General features: G+C 41.8%; 3 protein-coding genes and 1 long non-coding RNA gene across 4 annotated transcripts in view; all 4 read left to right on the top strand.

The window, feature by feature from the left end:
• Nucleotides 1-14,635, top strand: part of LOC114157876 (mucin-2) — a gene marked incomplete at both ends in the record, with an annotated part of 32,023 nt that extends 17,388 nt beyond the window's left edge. Inside the window, 5 exons of the mRNA XM_028039047.1 lie at nt 12,456-12,610; nt 13,434-13,495; nt 13,586-13,734; nt 13,962-14,132; nt 14,505-14,635. Coding sequence (XP_027894848.1) covers nt 12,456-12,610; nt 13,434-13,495; nt 13,586-13,734; nt 13,962-14,132; nt 14,505-14,635 — 668 coding nt within the window. The remainder of the gene's footprint in view (nt 1-12,455; nt 12,611-13,433; nt 13,496-13,585; nt 13,735-13,961; nt 14,133-14,504) is intronic.
• Nucleotides 233-3,543, top strand: LOC114157730 (putative GPI-anchored protein pfl2). Its single transcript, XM_028038880.1, has 7 exons — nt 233-537; nt 629-693; nt 880-1,064; nt 2,270-2,721; nt 2,979-3,040; nt 3,116-3,264; nt 3,393-3,543. The coding sequence occupies exons 3-7, from the start codon at nt 902-904 to the stop codon at nt 3,479-3,481; spliced, it is 915 nt and encodes a 304-aa protein (XP_027894681.1). The 5' UTR covers nt 233-537; nt 629-693; nt 880-901; the 3' UTR covers nt 3,482-3,543.
• On the top strand, nt 7,341-8,821 carry LOC114157743 (uncharacterized). Its single transcript, XR_003598247.1, has 3 exons — nt 7,341-7,465; nt 8,543-8,599; nt 8,694-8,821. It is a non-coding gene; the product is annotated as an uncharacterized LOC114157743 (long non-coding RNA).
• Nucleotides 14,636-14,711: 76 nt separating the features above from the next.
• LOC114157729 (cell wall protein DAN4-like) lies at nt 14,712-22,063 on the top strand. Its single transcript, XM_028038879.1, has 9 exons — nt 14,712-14,782; nt 18,845-19,354; nt 19,472-19,536; nt 19,688-19,866; nt 20,044-20,427; nt 20,596-20,750; nt 21,152-21,213; nt 21,292-21,440; nt 21,559-22,063. The coding sequence occupies exons 2-9, from the start codon at nt 19,325-19,327 to the stop codon at nt 21,645-21,647; spliced, it is 1,113 nt and encodes a 370-aa protein (XP_027894680.1). The 5' UTR covers nt 14,712-14,782; nt 18,845-19,324; the 3' UTR covers nt 21,648-22,063.
• Nucleotides 22,064-25,846: the final 3,783 nt, after the last annotated feature.

Raw genomic sequence — 25,846 nt, 5'->3', positions numbered from 1 at the left:
GCTCCAACAACAATTACAACTGGTTCAACTACAACTACAGCAGCTACAACCACAACAACAGTAGCTCCAACCACAATAACAACTGCTTCAACTACAACTACTGCAGCTACAACAACAACAGTAGCTCCAACAACAATTACAACTGCTTCAACTACAACTACAGCAGCTACAACCACAACAGTAGCTCCAACAACAATTACAACTGCTTCAACTACAACTACAGCAGCTCCAACCACAATAACGACTGCTTCAACTACAACTACAGCAGCTACAACCACAACAACAGTAGCTCCAACAACAATTACAACTGCTTCAACTACAACTACAGCAGCTACAACTACAACAACAGCTGCTCCAACCAAACCAAAGACTACTCCAACAACACCAACTACTCTTGTGACGACAACAACTACAACAACTGAAGCTCCTCCTCCAGTGTTTGTTGTTGCAGCAACTGTGGTTGAACCATTTGTTGAAGAGCTAAATGACAGACATAGTGTGCAGTTCAAAGCTCTTGAAGTAAAAGTGATAGCAGTGGTGAGTGGTCCATTCAAAATCCTTTATTATTTAAATTGTTTAATCTGAGGATTATTTTACAATGAATTTTAACATGTTTTCTCTTCTACAGTATGATATCATCTACAGCGCAAGATATGGAATTCTCTTCATCCGGAGTTATATCATTTCCTTCAAGTATGTTAGCTTTTGACTTTATTAGTCAAGTTCATCTACTTGTATGTTTTATTTACGTTTATAGTGGTAATGACCAACTAGGAACAAAATAATCTGAAAGACATATTACACATAATTTATTATTTCCACCACATACATAGAATTTTAATATTTGAAATCAGTTTGAGTGTTGATCTCTTTTTTCAGACCAGCCTTCACCAGATTTCGAATGAATGGTACTCAAGCAGAGGTGGGCGTAGAGTTCAATAAATCCACACCAGCTGAGACAATCCCAAAGGCTGAAGATGTTCAAGCAACACTGAAGGAGGCTGTGAATAACCCCAACTCCACTTTGAATGTCACATTCGACGTGAATTCCATTCAAATAATAAGTAAGAACAAAGTGTTTGAAACACATAAAGCCATATATTTAAGGTTACTCAAGTAATTTTACTTCATAATTATATTTCTAATTATCCTAATTCTCTGCGGAGTAGCATGACACTAAGAATCTCTAATTTTGTAATTAGGCAGATGATTCATACAATTCTCCTTTTATATCTTATCAGTCACGTACACGGTGCCTTCCACCCATCTCTCTCCTGTAGAATCTTCTCTAAGTTTCTCTCATCTCTGGTTAATTGGTACCTCTGTCCCTAAATCAAACCCGGTTCAAAGGAGTTTTGGTTGGACAAGGAAGAAAAAAACATCTTCCCTGAAACCTCCGTTATCAGTTCCATAAGTATAACACCTGCTCAGAAACCTTCATTATCAGTTCATTCTTCCCAGTAAATAAGCGAAAGTTTAATTTTCCAAGACACCTGGTAAAACAAGCCCCTTGTTTTACACTTTGCTCCATACAAAGGGTCTGGACCCTGGGTTACTGAGAAATTATTGATTGCAGGAGTTGTGGATTTTGCTGATGTTTGAAAAGATTGGATTTGACTTTACAGAGTCGCTAACGATTGGCCATGTAATGAGCCAGCTCAGTGAAGCTTCCTGGGGAGTAGGGAACTACATCTTTGCCAGCAGTTTCGAACTTGAACACAATCCACACTTCCTGTAAACGATCATTACTCTATAGCCGGGGGACCAGGCCTTCTGTATGAAGTGAGTACAGAACAGGGGACTGGTTTTGACCAAGCTAACCTCCTAGTGGAACATGACTGGAAAACGTCCAAGCAGAGTGAGAAATTTTGAGAATCTTTGTCATCGCTAATTATCTTTTAAAATATGATTTAAAAACAATTATTTCATTCATTGTTATTTTTATCACCATAAAGAAAAAGCAGTTGACTTAATTTTAAAACAATAAATCAAGCAATTCCTGTCTTTATTTGTCAGCACATTAGTAACTAAAAAGAAAATTCAATGTCCAAAATATGCACAGACTGATTTAAAAAAAAAAACACTAACTATGTAGTTTATTTTTATTGTGATAAATATTAAGTTGATTACTTATTGCTTTCACTTCACCAAATAATTATTAGTTCATGTATTGTAATGGTAAAGAAAAATGATCAATTTTACATTTCACTTTTTTGTTGTTTTTCTGCAAACTAATATGTTGCTTTCAATGCTTGTCTTTGTTTGGCAGGTGTACCTGCAACTTCAGCCCCAATAGTTTTGCAAAATACAACAACTACAACTAATGAAACTGCTGCCAACATCACTACCGGAGTGGCAACAACAACGCCTGGAACGTCAACTGCCAGCAATGCAACAACTACAACTAATGAAACTACTGCAAACATCACTACCGGAGTAGCAACAACAAAACCTGGAACGTCAACTGCCAGCAATGCAACAACTACAACTAATGAAACTACTGCAAACATCACTACCGGAGTAGCAACAACAAAACCTGGAACGTCAACTGCCAGCAATGCAACAACTACAGCAGTTACAACCATTACAACAAAAACCACAACTGTGGTGCAAACAGTAAGGCAGCTGACCTTTAGGTCTCCCGGAGAGACCTTTACAACTGATTTGCTCGACTCAACCTCAACAGCATTTAAAAACCGAGCTTCACTTTTAAAGTCAACTGTGAGTAATTTTCTTTGAAATTTGTAACAGCCAAATGATCACAACATATTTGCTACACATGTTAAGCAATGTGGCAAGACTATTTTTTGTCAAAAAATAAATGTACATTTTTATTGAGATTCTACTTAAATATATTTCTTGTTCTGTATGTTTGGTATGAATAATTTCCACAATGTTCTAAATAACACAACTTTGTTTAGTTGTCTTATTTACACTCTTAGCATCGAGATTTGATTCGAACTTTCTTCTTTCTTCAGCTTGAACCATTCTACAAGCAATCATTTTCTTCATTCAGTGATCTAACAGTGAAGTCTTTCAGGTAATTCGTTTACAATATTCTAAAAAATGTTTTTTTAATTCTTTCAACTCACATCATATGTTTTCTGTTGTACAGAAGCGGCTCAATCATCAATGAAATGGAGCTTCGATTTGTATCTGCATCTGCTCCTACTGGCTCCGAAATTGCACAAGTTTTGGTCAAGGTGGCTTCAAACATCACTGCCTTCACCGTTGATGCTGCTAGTATTTTCGTCGATGGCACACGTAAGCTAAAATAAATTCAGATATCAAGATAATTATCTACATAAACAAAAATCATAAAATACATTTAAAATCCGTTTTATTATCAAACATTTTGTTGACGTCGTGTTTTGCTTTCTCAATGTTTACAGAAGTGTCAAGTGGAGTAAGCCACAAGATCAGTCTCATCATGGCTTTCTGCATGGTCCTGTTGTCACGGATGCTGTCAAGCCAACACTAACATCTCTGCTAATTTCTAGTGGATGATCTGCTTAAAAATTATTCTAAGTGGAAACCACCCAAGACATCATGAGAGGGCATTTTGTTTAAGAGATATAATTAGTCAGCATTTTCCAAGCATGTGTCAGCAAATCATCAGTCAAAAACTTAAATGCTGGTAAAACCACATTTATTATTTGTACTACTTGTGAAGATGTTAGTAGGATATTGTTACTTTGGCAGCAAAATCCTGGATCCAGTCTATGAAGAAAACAACTTGTGTACTTCCTGCATCTATTGAGAGAGTTATTTATGTTGTCTAAAGAAGTGATGTAGGATTTTAAACTTTTTCTCTCAAAGTAACTGCAATTTATTCTTATACAAAGTTTAATTATTGTGTTCATTATTTATATACTGTATATATATTTGAAATACTAATGAAGGAATTGCCTGAATGACTGATGAGTGGGTGACACAATTTATGCCAGAATCCTCTATAAATGAATGTTGTGGGATAAAAGAAATGTAGAACGTCTGAAACCTTTGTGATTATTTAGTTTTTCTTTTCAATATAAACATATCAATGAGATCGATTGTTTCTGTATTCAGTATGCTCTTAAGTGTTATGCAAGCTTATTTCCGTTTAAATAATGAAGAAATTTAATTATATACAATATGAACATTAAATTACATTCATGTGAGATTATTGCAATATGTATCTTTAGGGTGAAAGATGTGTTAAAGGGCATAAAATGCAATGTAGCTGTTTCCAATAAAGAAATTAATATGTAAAAGTATTGCTTCTGTTATATTCTGAGCAATAAATACACCACTGAGCAGTTACTCATTGGGCTGAGTGACATAGCTGAAAAATAAAATCTCAGATTTTTTTCATACTAAATCTGATGTCTGATTTAAATTTAAAAAAATTATCTTGCTTTTTCGTCTCTGTTTTTTTTTTTAAAGGAAATTACAAATCACATAAAGCATTTCCATTTTTGTGTCATAATCAAACAGTTCATTTAAAAATGGTCTGATTTCAAACTGCTTTTCCTCCATCATAACACTGTTAATACTTTTAATAATAATTTTACACATCCCTACTAGTCGAGCCAATAAGCTTAAACATTGCTGTACTTGTGCAGAACTTGCTTTCCTTTCATTTGGTGCATGCCTTAAACAAAAAAGCAGTTTCATGAGACATATCTTAGCAAAAGTAAGCAATTCTAAAAAAAGCACTGATTTCCACAATGTCTCGACTTTTCTTTGGGGCCTTGTATATTGCATATTGAATGTCAACTTCGTGAGCAATCACAGTGTCTGGTAGGCTATCTGTTTTAAAATATCAAATTTGTACATAGCATTGTATTTATAAATGACAGACACCATTTTTAAATATTAAATCAAATGATCTGATCAGGTACTAGTCAGATGTAGAACATAGTAAAGTACCAAATGTCACAGCAGGCTAAGCAGGTAGAAAATAGCAGCAGAATAACAAAGCTTGTGCACAAACAATAAGTCTCACTTTACCTTAAACTAGGTGTGTCTGTCCCTCATGCATTTTTTTATTTTGTTTTTTGTTTTCCTTCACTCTGTGAAGTTACTCACAGTGGGTAGGGTATCCAGAAATTTTACTCCAGCAAGAGTGGTGATAATAATAATAATAATAATAATACTAATAATAATAATAATAATAATAATAATAATGATGATTTACTTTGTGGTGCTGACGAGTTGTGTGTCTGACCAGGTGGTCTTAAACCACACGGGACACGTCCGAACAGTCAGAGATGCTGAGTACAGCGAAGGGCTGCTTTGTAAGCAGAGTGTGGGCGCAATCATTTCAGCCGCTGGAAAAGCTGAAAATGAAGGCTGATCCAGTTCTGGTGACATTTCTGGAACCTCTCAAGGTCATTGTAAAAAGGAAAAATGTTTCACGAACAAATAACGAAAACCAAAGCAAAGACAAGGTGTCGTCAACCAGAGACTTCTTACGATTTGTTGTAATACAGAACATTAAATAAATGTTTTGTTGTTTTTTTAATTTAGCAAATCTAACCCTTGGACATTGAACAAAGTAATAAAAACGATCATTAGAAAATGTCTTTTAAATATTCTGGTACTAACTGAATAGAAAACGAATAAAGACTTCTTTTTGTACCTGGTTAGAGTTTAGTCTGATGTAAAGTCAAAGTGTGAGAGAAAAAAAAACAATGTTTTCAAAAAGTTAATTTAAAACTTCCAATGTCAAATAAAAGACTCTTTCAGTTGTGCTGTTTTTCTATCTCAGTCATTTTAAAATCGTCATGAAGGCGTCCAATAGGAAATGACACCTTTTGCTCAGCTTTTTCTGACCAAAGGAATCCTTTGTTTGCTGCTGACGTCGTTCCCGCACTCAAGCAAATACAATATAAATCTCTAATACCAACAATGAAAACAAACTTGTGTATTTATAGAATTCTCAGTTGATGTTAACGTAAGCAAGCTGTTATCTTGTTTTATGATCTTCCTTCCTGCATGTTTGTGGTGGTTCGGCCAGTTTTGCTGCTATTTATATATCCGGATGAAGAGATTTCCCAATAGCAAGTTCTATGTTATTACGTTCTTAAATAAAAAATACTTATTGATAACATTTGGACACATTTGAAATCAAAGATTTGGTATGTAAATTTGTATGGTTTTGGATTTAAAGTGTAGCGGATATTACTGGTAAACTTTTTCATATTAGTATTAGAGAAAACAAGTAGATATAAATGTTTGTTGCTACCACTAAACATATATTTATCACAATTACTGTTACTATTATTATTATATTTTAACCACCACACATATCTTAACTACATGAGGCATATGTATACATGTTATCTTAAATGTTGGGAAATATAATATCTTTATGAAATTTTATTCATTCACTTCCTTATTTGTGCTTTTACTTGTCGTTAAATGGTTTGTGTAACTCTTCCAATATTGTGGAAAATGTAAAATTTAGGACTTTTTGAACAGTGAACTTTTTGTTTCTTTTTAAACCAGCTGGTTTAAAACTGCAATAGCTCAAAATAAAATAAAATAATGTAGCAAAAACTTTTGTTTTAAACTTGAACAACATCTACAACAGAAACGTCTTCGACTATTGCGGTACATTTTATTGCCATACTCTTATGCGCATTCTAAAATATATTCCAGGATTGCAAGAAGTTGATCTACAACATAATTCTTTGTTAAATATAAAGTTTATTCCATTTAACAAGTTTGTGCCAATATAAACAAATTTTATAGTGTTTAAAAAAACTAAACATGATGTCTTAATGCTGATGTCTTAATGTCTAATAGCTTAATGCTATTTGTAACAATGAAGTGTTCGAAGTGAGACAAACATAATGTCGCAGCCACACCTTTGCATTCTTGCTCTTGTGAATACTACTCACAAAAACACACATGCAGTTTAAAAGCTATCCATCTTTAACAATAGGTCTGTCTACAGGCATTTTTGTCTGAGTTAGTTTTTAAATACATCAGACACTTTATAACGTAAACCTTTGTACAAAACAGTCTGTTCAGCTTTATAGAATGTAGATTTCATAGCATCTGTGCTAAAAAAAAAAGAGACATACAAATTTCTTTAAAAAAAAAAAAAAGAACTTGTGGGGCAAATTAAACTGTAAATTACTGAAACGACCAAGTCATTCAGTACAATGCCTTATGTAACTATGAAACCCTCTTCTATTAGAAGGTGTTACACCCTTTTGCATAAACAAAACAAGATAATGACGTCTGGTTTGTTCACTTTGACGGAATGAGAGGACAATAGGAATGCAAATTACCTTTGCGAGTTGTTTTCATTCCTCTGACACCAACAACAGTTCAAAAATGAATGTTTTAACCTGCGTCATACTTGCAATAGACAGGTAATATATAAGGTTCAGCAGCTCAGACTGGTTGACAAAGAGTTAGAGGAGAAGCAATAGAGGGTTAGAGGAACTTTTGAAACCAGCCACTGCTTTGGGTAAGTACATTCCTTAGTCTAATAATGCCAGGTTTTGTAATTTACATGTGTATGAAAAATTAAGGTTTTAGCTTTTCTTTAAAAAATTATGTTGATGTGATTTGTGTTTAAGGTTCTCACTGTCATTGTTTAAAATGACTATGTCCCCCTCCGTTCATACCCCAAAAAAGACAAAATTTAAAAACAAAAAAGCCTGCTGTGTGACGTGCTTTTGCTAATAAATTTCCTATACAATGACAGAGAAGTAAAAAAACACTGATAGAGTCAGAAATACATTTCTATTTTATGCAAATGTAAACAGTAATGAATGACTGGACTTTTACGTGTATTTATGTGTCTTTAATATTGGCAAGCTTACTAAATATGTAAGTTTGCCAATATTGTGATAAAATGGTGACTGGGAAGTGTAATCAGACTTTTAGCTAGATTAAAATATGTCAAAACAATTTAAAAACTTTTAATTAACAATAAAGTGTAGATTATCACTGGGAACTAAATTTTGATGACAAAATATAATCTACAGAATACCTTGGCAAAACTTTAAATGAAACATTAACACACATTTAGTTAAGACATTTGGTTCTTTTTTAAAAAAATTCTAATTAAAGATTTTTTAACTACATCAATATGGAAATATGTACAGCTTATTTTAATTTCAAGTAGTTAAAGAACAGTGTTTTTTGTTAAAAACCTTTCAAAAACTAATAAGAAGAAGTTGAAAATCAAAAAATCAATTTGATGTGTTTTCTGTTTTGATAATTGTTTGAGGATCGACTGTCAGAAACTCACAAATTGTGTTGAATATTTTTCTTTGTCTTCTTGTGAGGAAAGTTGCTGGCTGCTTTAATGTGTTTATCTTTATTTGAACAGTTTATTATTTATTACAATCGATTATTTACAATTTATTACAATTTAGTTATAATTTATTATTTACAATTAACCTAAATAACTATCAATTATGTTCTTTTTTTATGTTTTTAAAATGGCTGTATTAAAGGAAAATCAACATATCTATTCAGTTGGCAGAAGAAATTATTGTCTGTAAATTTACAGGTGTTGATGTGTTAACTTTTTTAGGACAAAGATTGAAAATGGGACTTAAAGGAATCTTGATGATCCTACTAATGCTAAATGGTAAGTTCACAAGAGTAAAAACTTAAAAGATTTGTGTAAATATGAAACTGTAAAATAACAGTTTAAAATAATAAAAAAAACTTCCGACCGGCAGCAAGTACAACGCTGACGACTGCACAGGCAAATACTACAGCTGCTCCAACCACAACCACAGCGGCTCCAACCACAACCACAGTGGCTCCAACCACAACCACAGCTGCTCCAACCACAACAACAGCTGCTCCAACCACAACCACAGCGGATCCAACCACAACCACAGCGGCTCCAACCACAACCACAGCTGCTCCAACCACAACAACAGCGGCTACGACCACAACCACAGCTGCTCCAACCACAACAACAGCAGCTCCAACCACAACAACAGCTGCTCCAACCACAACCACAGCGGTTCCGACCACAACCACAGCTGCTCCGACCACAACAACAGCTGCTCCAACCACAACCACAGCGGATCCAACCACAACCACAGCGGCTCCAACCACAACAACAGCAGCTCTAACCACAACCACAGCGGTTCCGACCACAACCACAGCTGCTCCGACCACAACCACAGCGGTTCCGACCACAACAACAGCGGCTCCAACCACAGCCACAGCTGCTCCAAGCACAACAACAGCAGCTCCAACCACAACCACAGCGGCTCCGACCACAACAACAGCAGCTCGAACCACAACCACAGCGGTTCCGACCACAACCACAGCTGCTCCGACCACAACAACAGCGGCTCCAACCACAACCACAGCTGCTCCAACCACAACAACAGCAGCTCTAACCACAACCACAGCGGTTCCGACCACAACCACAGCTGCTCCGACCACAACAACAGCGGCTCCAACCACAGCCACAGCTGCTCCAAGCACAACAACAGCAGCTCCAACCACAACCACAGCGGCTCCGACCACAACAACAGCAGCTCTAACCACAACCACAGCGGCTCCGACCACAACCACAGCGGCTGCAACCACAACCACCGCTGCTCCCACCACAACAACAGCAGCTCCAACCACAACAACAGAGGCTCCAACCACAACCACAGCTGCTCCGACCACAACCACAGTGGCTCCAACCACAACCAGAGAGGCTCCAACCACAACCACAGCTGCTCCAACCACATCAACAGCAGCTCCAACCACAACAACAGCGGCTCCAACCACAACCATAGCTGCTCCAACCACAACAACAGCGGCTCCAACCACAACAACAGCGGCTCCAACCACAACAACAGCGGTTCCAACCACAACGGCTCCAACCACAACCACAGCTGCTCCAACCACAACAACAGCGGCTGCAACCACAACCACAGCTGCTCCCACCACCACAACAGCAGCTCCGACCACAACCACAGCTGCTCCGACCACAACCACAGATGCTCCGACCACAACCACAGCTGCTCCGACCACAACCACAGCGGCTCCAACCACAACAACAGCGGCTCCAACCACAACCACAGCTGCTCCAACCACAACAACAGGGGCTCCAACCACTACCACAGCGGCTCCAACCACAACCACAGCTGCTCCAACATCAACCACAGCGGCTCCAACTACAACCACAGAGGCTCCAACCACAACAACAGCCGCTCCAACCACAACCACAGTGGTTCCAACCACAACGGCGGCTCTAACCACAACAACAGCCGCTCCAACCACAGCAACAGTGGCTCCAACCACAACCACAGCTGCTCCAACCACAACAACAGCAGCTCCAACCACAACCACAGCGGCTCCAACCACAACCACAGCAGCTACAACCACAACAACAGCTGCTCCAACCACAACAACAGAGGCTCCGACCACAACCACAGAGGCTCCAACCACATCAACAGCGGCTCCGACCACAACCACAGCCGCTCCAACCACAACAACAGCTGCTCCAACCACAACCACAGCTGCTACAACCACAACCACAGCTGCTACAACCACAACCACAGCTGCTACAACGACAACGGCTCCAACCACAACCACAGCTGCTCCAACCACAACAACAGTGGCTCCGACCACAACCACAGCAGCTCCTACCACAACCACAGCTGCTCCAACCACAACAACAGCGGCTCCAACCACTACCACAGCGGCTCTAACCACAACCACAGCTGCTCCAACATCAACCACAGCGGCTCCGACCACAACCACAGAGGCTCCGACCACAACCACAGCAGCTCCTACCACAACAACAGGTGCTCCAACCACAACAACAGCGGCTCCAACCACAACCACAGCTGCTCCAACCACAACAACAGGGGCTCCAACCACTACCACAGCGGCTCCAACCACAACCACAGCTGCTCCAACGTCAACCACAGCGGCTCCAACTACAACCACAGAGGCTCCGACCACAACCACAGCAGCTCCTACCACAACAACAGGTGCTCCAACCACAACAACAGCGGCTCCAACCACAACCACAGCTGCTCCAACCACAACAACAGGGGCTCCAACCACTACCACAGCGGCTCCAACCACAACCACAGCTGCTCCAACGTCAACCACAGCGGCTCCAACTACAACCACAGAGGCTCCAACCACAACAACAGCCGCTCCAACCACAACCACAGCGGTTCCAACCACAACGGCGGCTCTAACCACAACAACAGCCGCTCCAACCACAACAACAGCGGCTCCGACCACAACCACAGCTGCTCCGACCACAACCACAGCTGCTCCAACTACAACGGCTCCAACCACAACAACAACGGCTCCAACCACAACAACAGCAGCTCCAACCACAACAGAGGCTCCGACCACAACCACAGGTGCTCCAACCACAACAACAGCGGCTCCAACCACAACAACAGCGGCTCCAACCACAACCACAGCGGTTCCAACCACAACGGCGGCTCTAACCACAACAACAGCTGCTCCAACCACAACAACGGCGGCTCCAACCACAACCATAGCTGCTCCAACCACAACAACAGCAGCTCCAACCACAACCACAGCGGCTCCAACCACAACCACAGCTGCTCCAACCACAACAACAGAGGCTCCGACCACAACCAGAGAGGCTCCGACCACATCCACAGCGGCTCCGACCACAACCACAGCCGCTCCAACCACAACAACAGCTGCTCCAACCACAACCACAGCTGCTACAACCACAACCACAGCTGCTACAACCACAACCACAGCTGCTACAACGACAACGGCTCCAACCACAACCACAGCTGCTCCAACCACAACAACAGCAGCTCCAACCACAACCACAACAGCTCCAACTACAACAACAGCGGCTCCATCCACAACCACAGTGGCTCCAACCACAACCACAGCTGCTCCAACCACAACCACAGAAGCTACAACTACAACCACAACGTCTCCATCCACAACCACAGTGGCTCCAACCACAACCACAGCAGCTCCAACCACAACCACAACAACCGCTGCTCCATCCACAACCACAGTGGCTCCAACCACAACCACAGCAGCTCCATCCACAACCACAGTGGCTACATCTACAACCACATCTGCTCCAACTACAACCACAGCGGCTCCAACCACAACCACAGCTGCTCCAACCACAACCACAGCTGCTCCAACCACAACCACAGCTGCACCAATTACATCCACAGCAGCTCCAACTACAACCACAGCGGCTCCAACCACAACCACAGCGGCTCCAACAACAACCACATCGACTCCAACCACAACCACAGCTCTTCCAACCACAACCACAGCAGCTCCAACCACAACCACAGAAGCTCCAACCACAACGGCTCCAACCACAACCACAGCAGCTCCTACCACAACAACAGTAGCTACAACTACAACCACAGCTTCTCCAACCACAACCACAGCGGCACCAACCACAACCACAGCTGCTCCAACTACAACCACAGCGGCACCAACCACAACCACACCAGCTCCAACCACAACAGCTGCTCCAACCACAACTATAGCAGCTCCAGCATTAATAAGGCTGCTGACTTTCAAGTCTGATGAAGTATTCACCCCAGATTTGGGAGACCCATCATCATCAGGATTCCAAACACGCTCTGGACATATAATGAATCGAGTATGTTTACAGTTATTATTCACATAACACTTTCCATTGTAATTTTTATAAAAATGAATTCTGCTTCACAAATTAATATCTTTTTATATGAATATAAATATTTTGTGTATCTCTTCAACTTGAAGATGTGAGTTAAGTTCAATCTTCAGAGACTCAGACGGAGATGAGAAGACAATTAGAAGAGTTTATTGACAAACAGAATTTAAAGTCTTTGGCGCTCGGGCCCCGGCTGGGGATAACGGTTATCGCAGCGTTAACGATAGGCTTCAGATGAGCATCCCCGGTGCTGATAGGAACGTCATCCCCCAGGACCCGGCACTGGTGGTGGAGGTTGAAGAAGGGTACGGGCCTCAGGGCCAGGCGAATGGAGGAGAAGGGGTGGTGGTGGGTTGAGCTTGGCTGGAGAGCGAAGGACGCCATGAATGAAGGTCCTTATCAGCTGGGACTTGGTCGATGATTGGACGTGACGTGGCTTGGTCCGGCGTTGATAGGTCGACGATTGTGGGCAGGTCGCTTCAATTAACGGGTCCCGGTGGGGATAAAACAGTCGTCCAGTTTGAATTTGAGCCTAGGCTTCATTTTTATTCTAAATTAAAAAAATACTAATGTATCTTATAAATATTATAAAATGTATTTCTTACCTAGAATGTAGTCTTAATTTTCCTCAAACATCACAACATATACTTTTAGAGGAGTATGTAGAATTTCTATATAAATCAATACAACAAAATATATTAATTGCAATAATGTTTATATCTAGCGATATCCAGAAAAATAAATTTTTTAAAATTGTACACTTAACATTCTTATTTTCTCCACGTAGCTTGACCCACTTTTCAGAAGATCTTTCCCCTCATTCCAAAAGACTGGAGCCATGAGATTCAGGTAATTTCTTTGTAGTTTGCTCAAGAAATTAGAAAAACTTTGTAGGAAGGCACTTGTAGACAATAACTAATTATGCTAATACATTTGCAGGGCTGGATCAATTATCAACTCTGTGGATCTTGAATTTCAGTCATCATCTTCTCCTAATGATACACTAATTAAAGACATTTTGGTTAATGAGGCTTCAAACATCACGGAATTCAATGTATTAGCAGACACGGTTGCTCTTAGTGACCCAGGTAAGAGGAATAAACTAATTTAAGAAAATTGAATATTTATGCAAAGGACAAATGAAAACAAACACTGTTCAATAAATATGAAGGAATTAGTTGGATCAACAAAATATTCTAAAAATCTTTTTGAGAACTTATAACTTCTAAGCTTTTTGAGAACAGCTTAGAAGAACTGAAACCTTTTTCAGTTCTTCTAAGCTGTTCACATTTGGTAAATGCAATAAATATTACAGCACCTGCAACCACAACAACAATGGTTCCAACCACAACCACAGCGGCTCCAACCACAACAACAGCGGCTCCAACCACAACCACAGCTGCTCCAACCACAACAACAGCGGCTCCAACCACAACAACAGCGGCTCCAACCACAACAACAGCCGCTCCCACCACAACAACAGCCGCTCCCACCACAACAACAGCCGCTCCAACCACAACCACAATGGCTCCAACCACAACAACAACAGCTCCAACCACAACAACAGCGGCTCTAACCACAACCACAACAGCTCCAACCACAACAACAGCTGCTCCAACCACAACAACAGCGGCTCCACCCACAGCGGCTCCAACCATAACAACAGCTGCTCCAACCACAACAACAGCTGCTCCATCCACAACAACAGCGGCTCCAACCACAACCACAGCGGCTCCAACCACAACAACAGCGGCTATAACAACAACAACAGCGGCTCCAACCACAACCACAGCTGCTCCAACCACAACAACAGCGGCTCCAACCACAACCACAACAGCTCCAACCACAACAACAGCTGCTCCAACCACAACCACAGCGGCTCCAACCACAACCACAGAGGCTCCAACCACAACCACAGCGGCACCAACCACAACCACAGCGGCTCCAACCACAACCACAGCGGCTCCAACCACAACCACAGAGGCTCCAACCACAACCACAGCGGCACCAACCACAACAACAGCGGCTCCAACCACAACCACAGCTGTTCCAACCACAACCACAGCTGCTACAACCACAACCACAGTTGCTCCAACCACAACCACAGCTGCTACAACCACAGCCACAGCTGCTCCCACCACAACAACAGCCGCTCCAACCACAACCACAATGGCTCCAACCACAACAACAGCAGCTCCAACCACAACAACAGCGGCTCTAACCACAACAGCTCCAACCACAACAACAGCTGCTCCAACCACAACAACAGCGGCTCCACCCACAGTGGCTCCAACCATAACAACAGCTGCTCCAACCACAACAACAGCTGCTCCATCCACAACAACAGCGGCTCCAACCACAACCACAGCGGCTCCAACCACAACAACAGCGGCTCCAACCACAACCACAGCTGCTCCAACCACAACCACAGCTGCTCCAACCACAACAGCAGCTCCAACCACAACAACAGCGGCTCCAACCACAACAGCTCCAACCACAACAACAGCGGCTCCAACCACAACCACAGAGGCTCCAACTACAACCACAGCGGCTCCATCCACAATCACAGTGGCTCCCACCACAACCACAGCTGCTCCAACCACAACCACAGCTGTTCCAACCACAACCACAGCGGCTCCTACTACAACCACAGTGACTCCAACCACAACCACAGAAGCTACAACCACAACCCCATCAGCTCCAACCACAACGGCTCCAACCACAACCACAGTTGCTCCAACCACAACCACAGTTGCTCCAACCACAACCACAGCTGCTACAACCACAACAACAGCTGCTACAACCACAACCACAGCTGTTCCAACCACAACCACAGCAGCTCCAACCACAACAACAGCTGCTCCAACCACAAGCACAGTCGCTCCAACCACAGCTGCTACAACCGCAACAACCGCTGCTACAACCACAACCACAGCTGCTACAACCACAACAACAGGAGCTCCAACCACAACTACAGCTGCTTCAACCACAGCGGCTCCAACCACAACAACAGCGGCTCCAAGCACAACCACAGCGGAGCCAACCACAACAACAGCTGCTCCAACCACAAGCACAGTTGCTCCAACCACAGCTGCTACAAACGCAACAACCGCTGCTACAACCACAAAAACAGGAGCTCCAACCACAAACACAGCTGCTACAACCACAACAACAGCTGCTACAACCACAACAACAGCTGCTACAACCACAACCACAGCTGTTCCAACCACAACCACAGCAGCTCCAACCACAACAACAGCTGCTCCAACCACAAGCACAGTCGCTCCAACCACAGCTGCTACAACCGCAACAACCGCTGCTACAACCACAACCACAGCTGCTACAACCACAACAACAGGAGCTCCAACCACAACTACAGCTGCTTCAACCACAGCGGCTCCAACCACAACAACAGCGGCTCCAAGCACAACCACAGCGGAGCCAACCACAACAACAGCTGCTCCAACCACAAGCACAGTTGCTCCAACCACAGCTGCTACAAACGCAACAACCGCTGCTACAACCACAAAAACAGGAGCTCCAACCACAAACACAGCTGCTACAACCACAACAACAGCTGCTACAACAACAACCACCGCTGCTCCAACCACAGCTACTCCAACAACAACAACAGCTGCTCCAACCACAAGCACATTTGCTCCAACCACAGCTGCTACAACCGCAACAACCGCTGCTACAACCACAACCACAGCTGCTACAACCACAACAACAGGAGCTCCAACCACAACAACAGCTGCTCCAACCACAGCTGCTACAAACGCAACAACCGCTGCTACAACCACAACAACAGGAGCTCCAACCACAACTACAGCTGCTTCAACCACAACGGCTCCAACCACAACAACAGCGGCTCCAAGCACAACCACAACGGTTCCAACCACAACAACAGCTGCTTCAACCACAACCACAACGGCTCAAACCACAACTACAGGTGCTTCAACCACAACCACAGCTGCTCCAACCACAACCACAACGGCTCCAACCACAACTACAGCTGCTTCAACCCCATCAGCTCCAACCACAACCACAGTTGCTCCAACCACAACCACAGTTGCTCCAACCACAACCACAGCTGCTACAACCACAACCACAGCTGCTACAACCACAACCACAGCTGCTACAACCACAACAACAGCTGCTGCAACCACAACCACAGCTGCTACAACCACAACAACAGCTGCTCCACCAACAACCACCGCTGCTCCAACCACAGCTACTCCAACGACAACAACAGCTGCTCCAACCACAAGCACAGTTGCTCCAACCACAGCTGCTACAACCACAACAACCGCTGCTACAACCACAACCACAGCTGCTACAACCACAACAACAGGAGCTCCAACCACAACGGCTCCAACCACAACAACAGCTGCTCCAACCACAACCACAGCGGCTCCAACCACAACAACAGCTGCTTCAAGCACAACAAGCCCGACTACAACCACAACAACCTCGGCTCCAACCACAACAACAGCTGCTCCAACCACAACAACAGCTGCTCCAACCACAACAACAGCAACTCCAACCACAACCACAGCGGCTCCAACCACAACAGCTGCTTCAACCACAACAACAGCTGCTCCAACCACAAGCACAGCTGCTACAACCACAACAACAGCTGCTGCAACCACAACCACAGCTGCTACAACCACAGCTACTCCAACGACAACAACAGCTGCTCCAACCACAGCTGCTACAACCACAACAACCGCTGCTACAACCACAAAAACAGGAGCTCCAACCACAAGCACAGTTGCTCCAACAACAGCTGCTACAACAACAACCACCGCTGCTCCAACCACAGCTACTCCAACAACAACAACAGCTGCTCCAACCACAAGCACAGTTGCTCCAACCACAGCTGCTACAACCGCAACAACCGCTGCTACAACCACAACCACAGCTGCTACAACCACAACAACAGGAGCTCCAACCACAACGGCTCCAACCACAACAACAGCTGCTCCAACCACAACCACAGCTGCTCCAACCACAACCACAGTGGCTCCAACCACAACAACAGCTGCTACAACCACAACCACAGCTGCTACAACAACAACAACAGCTGCTGCAACCACAACCACAGTGGCTCCAACCACAACAACAGGAGCTCCAACCACAACTACAGCTGCTTCAACCACAGCGGCTCCAACCACAACAACAGCGGCTCCAAGCACAACCACAGCGGAGCCAACCACAACAACAGCTGCTCCAACCACAAGCACAGTTGCTCCAACCACAGCTGCTACAAACGCAACAACCGCTGCTACAACCACAAAAACAGGAGCTCCAACCACAAACACAGCTGCTACAACCACAACAACAGCTGCTACAACAACAACCACCGCTGCTCCAACCACAGCTACTCCAACAACAACAACAGCTGCTCCAACCACAAGCACAGTTGCTCCAACCACAGCTGCTACAACCGCAACAACCGCTGCTACAACCACAACCACAGCTGCTACAACCACAACAACAGGAGCTCCAACCACAACGGCTCCAACCACAACAACAGCTGCTCCAACCACAACCACAGCTGCTCCAACCACAACCACAGTGGCTCCAACCACAACAACAGCTGCTACAACCACAACCACAGCTGCTACAACCACAACAACAGCTGCTGCAACCACAACCACAGCTGCTACAACCACAACAACAGCTGCTCCAACAACAACCACCGCTGCTCCAACCACAGCTACTCCAACGACAACAACAGCTGCTCCAACCACAAGCACAGTTGCTCCAACCACAGCTGCTACAACCACAACAACCGCTGCTACAACCACAACCACAGCTGCTACAACCACAACAACAGGAGCTCCAACCACAACGGCTCCAACCACAACAACAGCTGCTCCAACCACAACCACAGCGGCTCCAACCACAACAACAGCTGCTTCAAGCACAACAAGCCCGACTACAACCACAACAACCTCGGCTCCAACCACAACAACAGCTGCTCCAACCACAACCACAGCGGCTCCAACCACAACAACAGCTGCTCCAACCACAACAACAGCTGCTCCAACCACAACAACAGCAACTCCAACCACAACCACAGCGGCTCCAACCACAACAGCTGCTTCAACCACAACAACAGCTGCTCCAACCACAACCACAGTGGCTCCAACCACAACAACAGCAGCTCCAACCACAACCACTGTTGCTCGAACCACAACCACAGCTGCTCCAACCACAACAACAGCGGCTCCAACCACAACCACAGTGGCTCCAACCACAACAACAGCAGCTCCAACCACAACCACAGCTGCTCCAACTACAACCACAACAGCTGCTTCAACCACATTAACTGCAGCTATAACCTCAATAGGTGGTCCAAACACAACAGCTCCAAACACAACAGTTGCTCCAATTACAACCACCCCAACTCCAATCACATTTGTTGATGATCCAACCACAGCAGCAGCTCCAACTACAACCACATCACCTCCAACCACAACAGCTGCTCCGACCATTTCAACAGCAGCTCCAACTTCAACCACAGGATCCCATTCTGAACCCACATATGCCCCCACAGAAACAACTACTTTAAAAACTACAACTGAACCTCCTGCTCCAGTGTATGTTCTTGCAGCAACCATTATTGTACCATATGATGAACAACTTAAAAACAAATCCAGCAAATTGTTTATGGATCTTGAGAAAAAAGTCATAGAAACAGTAAGTACCAAACAGACATGTCTATTTTATATTTGCAAAGATTCAGTAAACATCTATTTTGAATGATTCAAATTTATTCTTCGTTCTTATGGTTGCATTCAATGTTATTTCCTACAGTATGACTTAATCTACAAAAAGAAGTTTGGAATCCTCTTCAGTCATAGTTTTGTCATTGCATTTAGGTAAGATTTAAATTGTACTTCTTCTCTTTCTACAAGCATATTTGTGATCTGAATGATGATTTATGTTATTTGATGAAAAAGAGCCAAAATATTATAGGTTTTTTATTTTCTGTTTTTTTCTTAACTTGCTTTATTTATGGTTATGTTGCAGAAATTCCACACAATCTGCACGATTGACTACTACTGAAGCAGAAGTGGGGTTGGAGTTTAATAAAACTACAACTTCTGACAATCTCCCAAAGAATGAAGTTGTACAAGAAACCTTACGCGAGGCGATAAACAGTACCACTTTCAACGTTACATTCATTCTTAACACCATTAATTTAATAAGTAAGTAAACGAGTTTTAACACTACACAAGAACAGAGCAGTGAAGCTCTTTTTAGAAGCATTGATATTTGTATTTTTGACCAGTTTATGTGTCTGTTTAATTTTGATGAAAAACTGCAGGGACTTCATTTTTGACAACAAGCAATGGCTAATTTTATATTGTTTATGTTACTGGTAGGCACACCTTTGGCAACCCCTGCTCCCACTACAAATGCTACAGATATTACAAATACTACTACAACTGCGCCAACCACCAATGCAACTACTACAAATACTACAACTATGCCAACCACCAATGCAACTACTACAAATACTACAACTACGCCAACCACCAATGCAACTACTACAAATACTACTACAACTGCGCCAATCACCAATGCAACTACTACAAATACTACAACTACGCCAACCACCAATGCAACTACTACAAATACTACAACTACGCCAACCACCAATGCAACTACTACAAATACTACTACAACTGCGCCAATCACCAATGCAACTACTACAAATACTACAACTACGCCAACCACCAATGCAACTACTACAAATACTACAACTGCGCCAATCACCAATGCAACTACTACAAATACTACAACTACGCCAACCACCAATGCAACTACTACAAATACTACAACTGCGCCAATCACCAATGCAACTACTACAAATACTACAACTGCGCCAACCACCAATACAACTACTACAACTACGCCAACCACCAATACAACTACTACAACTACGCCAACCACCACAACAACTACAACTGTGGAGTCACTAGTGAAAAGGCGACTGACTTTTAGGTCTGCAGGAGAGACATTTACCACTGAGTTGCTGGACACATCATCTACAGCTTTCATAAAACGAGCCGTACTTTTGAAGACCCATGTAAGTATTATTTGAGATGGTCGTGAAATATTTGCATTAGTCATTAGTGTTTAAAACATCTTACCTAAAAGAACTAATACAAGTTTTCTTTCTTCATATCTGTGCGCTTTGGCAGCAAATATAAAATTTCCATACAATGTCACACAGACTCAAAAACATGTTCCATCTTTATTTTTTTGCATGAATCGAAAAACAATGATGAAAAAAAGAAAAAAAACAATGGGTCTGAACATGTTTTATCAAGCCAATATTAAGAGCTTGCAATATCACAGGAGAAATTTTGAATTCCCTTTACTGCTTTTTCACAAACTTCAAGCCTGATTGTTGCAATTATATTTTGAAGTACCCAATGTTAAAATTCACCATTAATAGAAAACTCACTTTTTTTTGTCTTTTTGCAGCTTGAACCACTCTACCAGGCAGCGTTCGCTTCTTACCGCAGTTTCATTGTGATTTCATTCAGGTATGAGTTGCAGATAAATTCTGAAGACTATTTAATGTGAATGTGCACAAAATAACTGAAATGTTGTTACCTCTGCAGCAATGGATCAATCATCAACAACATTGACCTTGGATTTGCAACAGCATCCCAACCTAGTAGCACCCAAATCACAGATATTTTGGTGAAAGCAAATTCAACCATCACAGCTTTCAACATTGACATCAATTCAATTTTTGTGGATGGCACACGTAAGTTAAATTACGTTCAAACTACAGAAAATATAGATTAACATGTTAATCATACAAGATCTATGAACTCACGAAGGAGTTTGTTGATGTAAGTTTTTTTTTGCCTTCTTTTACACAGAAACGTCGAGTGGAGCAAGCCATACAATCAGCCTCATCACTGCATTCAGCATGGTCCTGTTGTCATGGCTTCTTTCAACACAACAATAACGTCTCTGCTGGCTTCCAGAGGAAAATCTGCATGAAAATGTCAATTATTGCTTGTGTGAACAAGAATGTTGTTCTAATTCCGGACCAAGATTCACTTAGAATTTTAAACTTTAAAACATTTATTGAAACTTGATCATTTCCTCATGTCAATTTTGTCTTATTTATTAATGAAAAACTAATTATTCTGTGTCATTGTATTAACTTATCATATTCATCATGAAGGTATTTCTTGAAGGATTATTTAGTTTGGTGAAGATTTCTCTCAATAAATATTGTAGGATTTACCAAAAATAAGCTGTCTGAGCAACGTCCTGTATGATTGTCCAGTTTTTCTTTTCCTTTTAATTGTATTTATAACAGAAGGTATTCTGTAAAGAATATACCTATCAGTTTAATAAAAGATAATGAAAACACAATTTTGCAATGGAATTGTTTTTATATATTAAATTATCTTCTTTTCTCCTCCCTGTCTGAAGTTACAAACCAAACTTATCTCGTTTTAGCTTAGTTAGAATTACTAAAATTATTTCTATTTACTAAACTACAGGATTTGTGTCAAGCCTTTGGGGTTTCCTTCCACAGGTTTCCACACAACATTTTGCTGGAGTTCTGGCCCATTCCCTCTGATGACAGAATTGGTGGGACTGAGTCCATTTTGTAGGAAGCCTCACTTGCACACACACCAAGTTAAAACCTGAAAAGTGTGGTCAGATTTAACTTCACACAGTGAGAACAAATGTGCATGTCTCTTTTTAGTCTGTGTATGGAAAGAGTTAGTGCTTTATATACTTACACTTATTATTATTATTATTATTGTAATCAGCATCTAAACCCATGCAAAAATGTTTTCATGAAACTGCGTTCATTAGAATAACAAGCAGATAATCAGCCGACATCTTCAGGGAATCAGGAGAAAATATTCCATTAATCTCAGTACATAAAAGATGAAGAGACAGTGACAGAAGACAATGGCAGGCCAGGAGGAGGAAGAGTATCACTCACTGGGAGATTCTGGGAACCTGCATCCAAACCTGAAACTGTGGCCTCTCTTCTTGAAGAGTTACCTACAGAAAACAATAAAAAATAAACTTTAAAAAAGTCCACACTGCATGTAAGAAGCCAATCAAAGGGAAGTGTGTATTTCTTACACACAATCAGAAGTGAAAATTGTTCTGTTTGATCATTAAGGGGTAATGTCTTAAAACAGTTTTCTTACTATGAATTTACAAACGGCACAAATACCAACACATTAAATATTTCATTTCACGCTTTCAGCTGCTACACGCAGATAACAGGCAGCGGAAAACGACAGGGTGACCTTTCAACATCAGAAAGCGGTTAGTGGGAAAACACACTGCACCACCACCCGCCCATTGAGCCTGCAGCGGCCTGGCCCAGTTAGCGGAGCTACGCTGCTCCGAAAACTCCGGAGCACATTTCAAAGAAGCCTAATGTTGGATGAACTGAGTGAATAGATGAAGCCATGAAGACTACGTTCTCACCTAAAAGCGTTTTACAATAACTTATTATAGCAAATTCATAGTGTGTATTATTTACCGGTCACATTTCTTGTTTTTACTGATTTGTTCGTTGTTCGACTCCCCCTAGTGGTTTGGAGAGCGTCCGTTTTGTGGAACCAGTTTGCAGTTGTTTTTGCTATTTGCTTCATTTCTCTGCCTTGCTCCTTTTTCTTGTGATTGCAGCATTTTATTAGTGTTTGCAGCATTTTTCGTGATTACAGCATTTTATTTGTACTTTCAGCCTTTTGATTGTGGTTGCAGCATTTTATTTGTAATTGCAGCATTTAAAAAAATATATTTTTTTGCCTGCATTTGTTTTCTGTGATTGCATATTTTGGAGTTTGCATCTTACATCTGTTATTAGCTCATGCCGCCATTTGCTCTGTATTTGTTGGGCACATGACCTCCTCCTATCGCTGATTATATTTATATTTGCGCAATTTTATGATTAATGGAAAAGCAGCTGCCATTGCACTTGTTGTTTTTTTTCTTTGTTTAAAAAGAAAACCCACATCTACATATAAAGTTTAAATAAGAGTCTAAATATCATTCTGTAATTATTTTCTGTTTACTATCACCTGTTCAAAGTTTCACACATCGCAGCCTGAATTGTATCAATCGTCATTAAACAGCTAAAACGGAAAAGTTTATTAAAAACCAAGTACAACAATAAAACTTGGGATATGTGCAAAATGTGTAAAAGCCTAGAATGCATTGCCCATGACTGTAATGCTTACTTCAGTCATTAATTCAGAATCCCCAGACTTCTACTAGAAGTCTTCTGGCGCCTCCTTGTGGTTTATGTTTGTATATTTTGGTGTAAATACACTGGAGAGCATTTCAAGCATAATGCACACAGCTGATGTTGAATTTTCTTTTCTGTTTAATTAATAATTAATTTGAAATTTTAGAAGCACGTATGGAGCCAGTATTAATATTCTTATTCAATGTTGGATCTCAAGTCTCGGGAGTGAGGATATCGCCTAAGTTTCTTTGCCGTGTCATTTTTGTGCTTTGCACGTCCTATGGCATACATTTCTCATAATAGTGCCATCTGGTGTACATTTCTTGCAAAACTCAATACAGAATGACAGTCACATTCAATAAATTAGAATATTAATAAAAAATATTTCAGTAACTCAGCTGACAAGTAAAACACATCATATAGTTTAATTACAAATAGACTGATGTTTTAAAGCTTCAATTTCAGTTAATTATGATGATTTATTGTTTAAAGCTAATGGAAACATAATATTCAAGATTAGAATGTTACATGAGACCAATAAAAAATATATTAATGCAGAATTGTGGGTCTAATGACAAATATGTTTAATCTGAAAAACAAGACTAATCAGAATCCATATTCTAATTTCTTGAATATGACTAAATTTGATCCGGGCACATTTTGTAATTAATTAATATAATTGACTCATTATCACACATTCACTTTGACTCTTCCCCTTTATGTAACAACAGGTGAATCTTAAGACTTTTAAATATCTTTTTGCTCCTCATTCTATTTGTTTTCACGTTTCTTTTTATTCTGTTAGCAGAAAAATCTTCTGTCTTAGTGATGAACAAACCGATTCTTCTTGAGTTGCCGATGACCTTCAGTTCTCCTAATGTCAAATAACCGATTTATTTCAAATGAACTTGTTCTAATCTGAAGTCTTTATTAGTTTTAATCTACAATGTGTGTCTTAAGGCCATATGTTAAAGCTATTGACAAAATCTCAAATTAGATGTTTCCATTTTCTGCTGTGAATGATTTTAGTGTTGACATCTTCCACCAGCTGAAAACCTTTCGTTTGATAAAGAGGAAAATGAATTACCTCCTCTCTGAGGTTTAAGTAGCTCCAGGCTCTTGTTCATGAGTGAGGAGAAAAATGGAGGGGGTAATTGATACGCTAAATTGTTCTGGGTCTGTAGTGATGTGGACTCGGTACCGGTATGTTGGGGTGAAGAGGGAGGTGAGTCAAAAGGCCAAGCTCACAATTTACTGGTTGAGATACGGTCCAACCCTCCTCTGCAGTCATCAGCTCTGGGTAGGAACAGAAAGAACGAGATCATGGATACTGGTGGCCAGAAAGAGTTTCATCCGCATGGTGTCTGGACTCTCCCTTAGAGACAGGGTGAAGCTCGGTCATCCGGGACGGACTCAGAGTAGAGCTGCTGCTTCTCTACATTGACACGAGCCAGTGGCGGAGGTTCTGCCGTGTGGTTAGGATGCCTCCCTGGTGAGGTGTTTTGGGCAGATCCCACCGGGAGGAGACCCAGAAGTAGACCCAAGACATGCAGGAGGGACTACGTGCCTCTGCTGGCCTTGAAATGCTGGTGGAAGGATGGACAGATGGATGGATGGATGAACGGATGGAAAATGCATTAGGAATGATTCACTGTATCTGACATACTTTTGAATGGGAACAACCAAAAACAACATCCTACTTCTGTTAGTTATAATGCTAGTCATAGATCAGTCACTTTGGTCTGAGGCTCAGCAGTCTTTTTATTTAATGCAGCAAACGATGAAGTGGCAAGATTTGACCCGTCTGCCAATGATACATAGAGAAAGTATTTCAAAAGAAAGCCATGCAATTACTGATTTTAGTTTCCTCTTGAATTTTCCTTGTGGTTGAATGACTGTACTTGTTAAAGCATTTTCCTATGTAGTTAAATGTC

This window comes from Xiphophorus couchianus, chromosome 14, assembly GCF_001444195.1.
Source record: "Xiphophorus couchianus chromosome 14, X_couchianus-1.0, whole genome shotgun sequence".
In the NCBI taxonomy this organism is placed as follows: Eukaryota; Metazoa; Chordata; class Actinopteri; order Cyprinodontiformes; family Poeciliidae; genus Xiphophorus; species Xiphophorus couchianus.
Note: the sequence above shows the minus strand (reverse complement) of the source record. Positions and strands in the feature narration are given on the sequence as shown.

Coding starts and splice junctions, on each gene's coding strand:
- LOC114157729 (XM_028038879.1), top strand. CDS start 19,325: ATGGATCTTGAGAAAAAAGTCATAGAAACA. Junction 19,537..19,687: donor AGTTTTGTCATTGCATTTAG/GTAAGATTTAAA, acceptor GTTATGTTGCAG/AAATTCCACACAATCTGCAC. Junction 19,867..20,043: donor TAACACCATTAATTTAATAA/GTAAGTAAACGA, acceptor TGTTACTGGTAG/GCACACCTTTGGCAACCCCT.
- LOC114157730 (XM_028038880.1), top strand. CDS start 902: ATGAATGGTACTCAAGCAGAGGTGGGCGTAGAGTTCAATAAATCCACA. Junction 1,065..2,269: donor GAATTCCATTCAAATAATAA/GTAAGAACAAAG, acceptor TTTGTTTGGCAG/GTGTACCTGCAACTTCAGCC. Junction 3,041..3,115: donor CTAACAGTGAAGTCTTTCAG/GTAATTCGTTTA, acceptor TCTGTTGTACAG/AAGCGGCTCAATCATCAATG.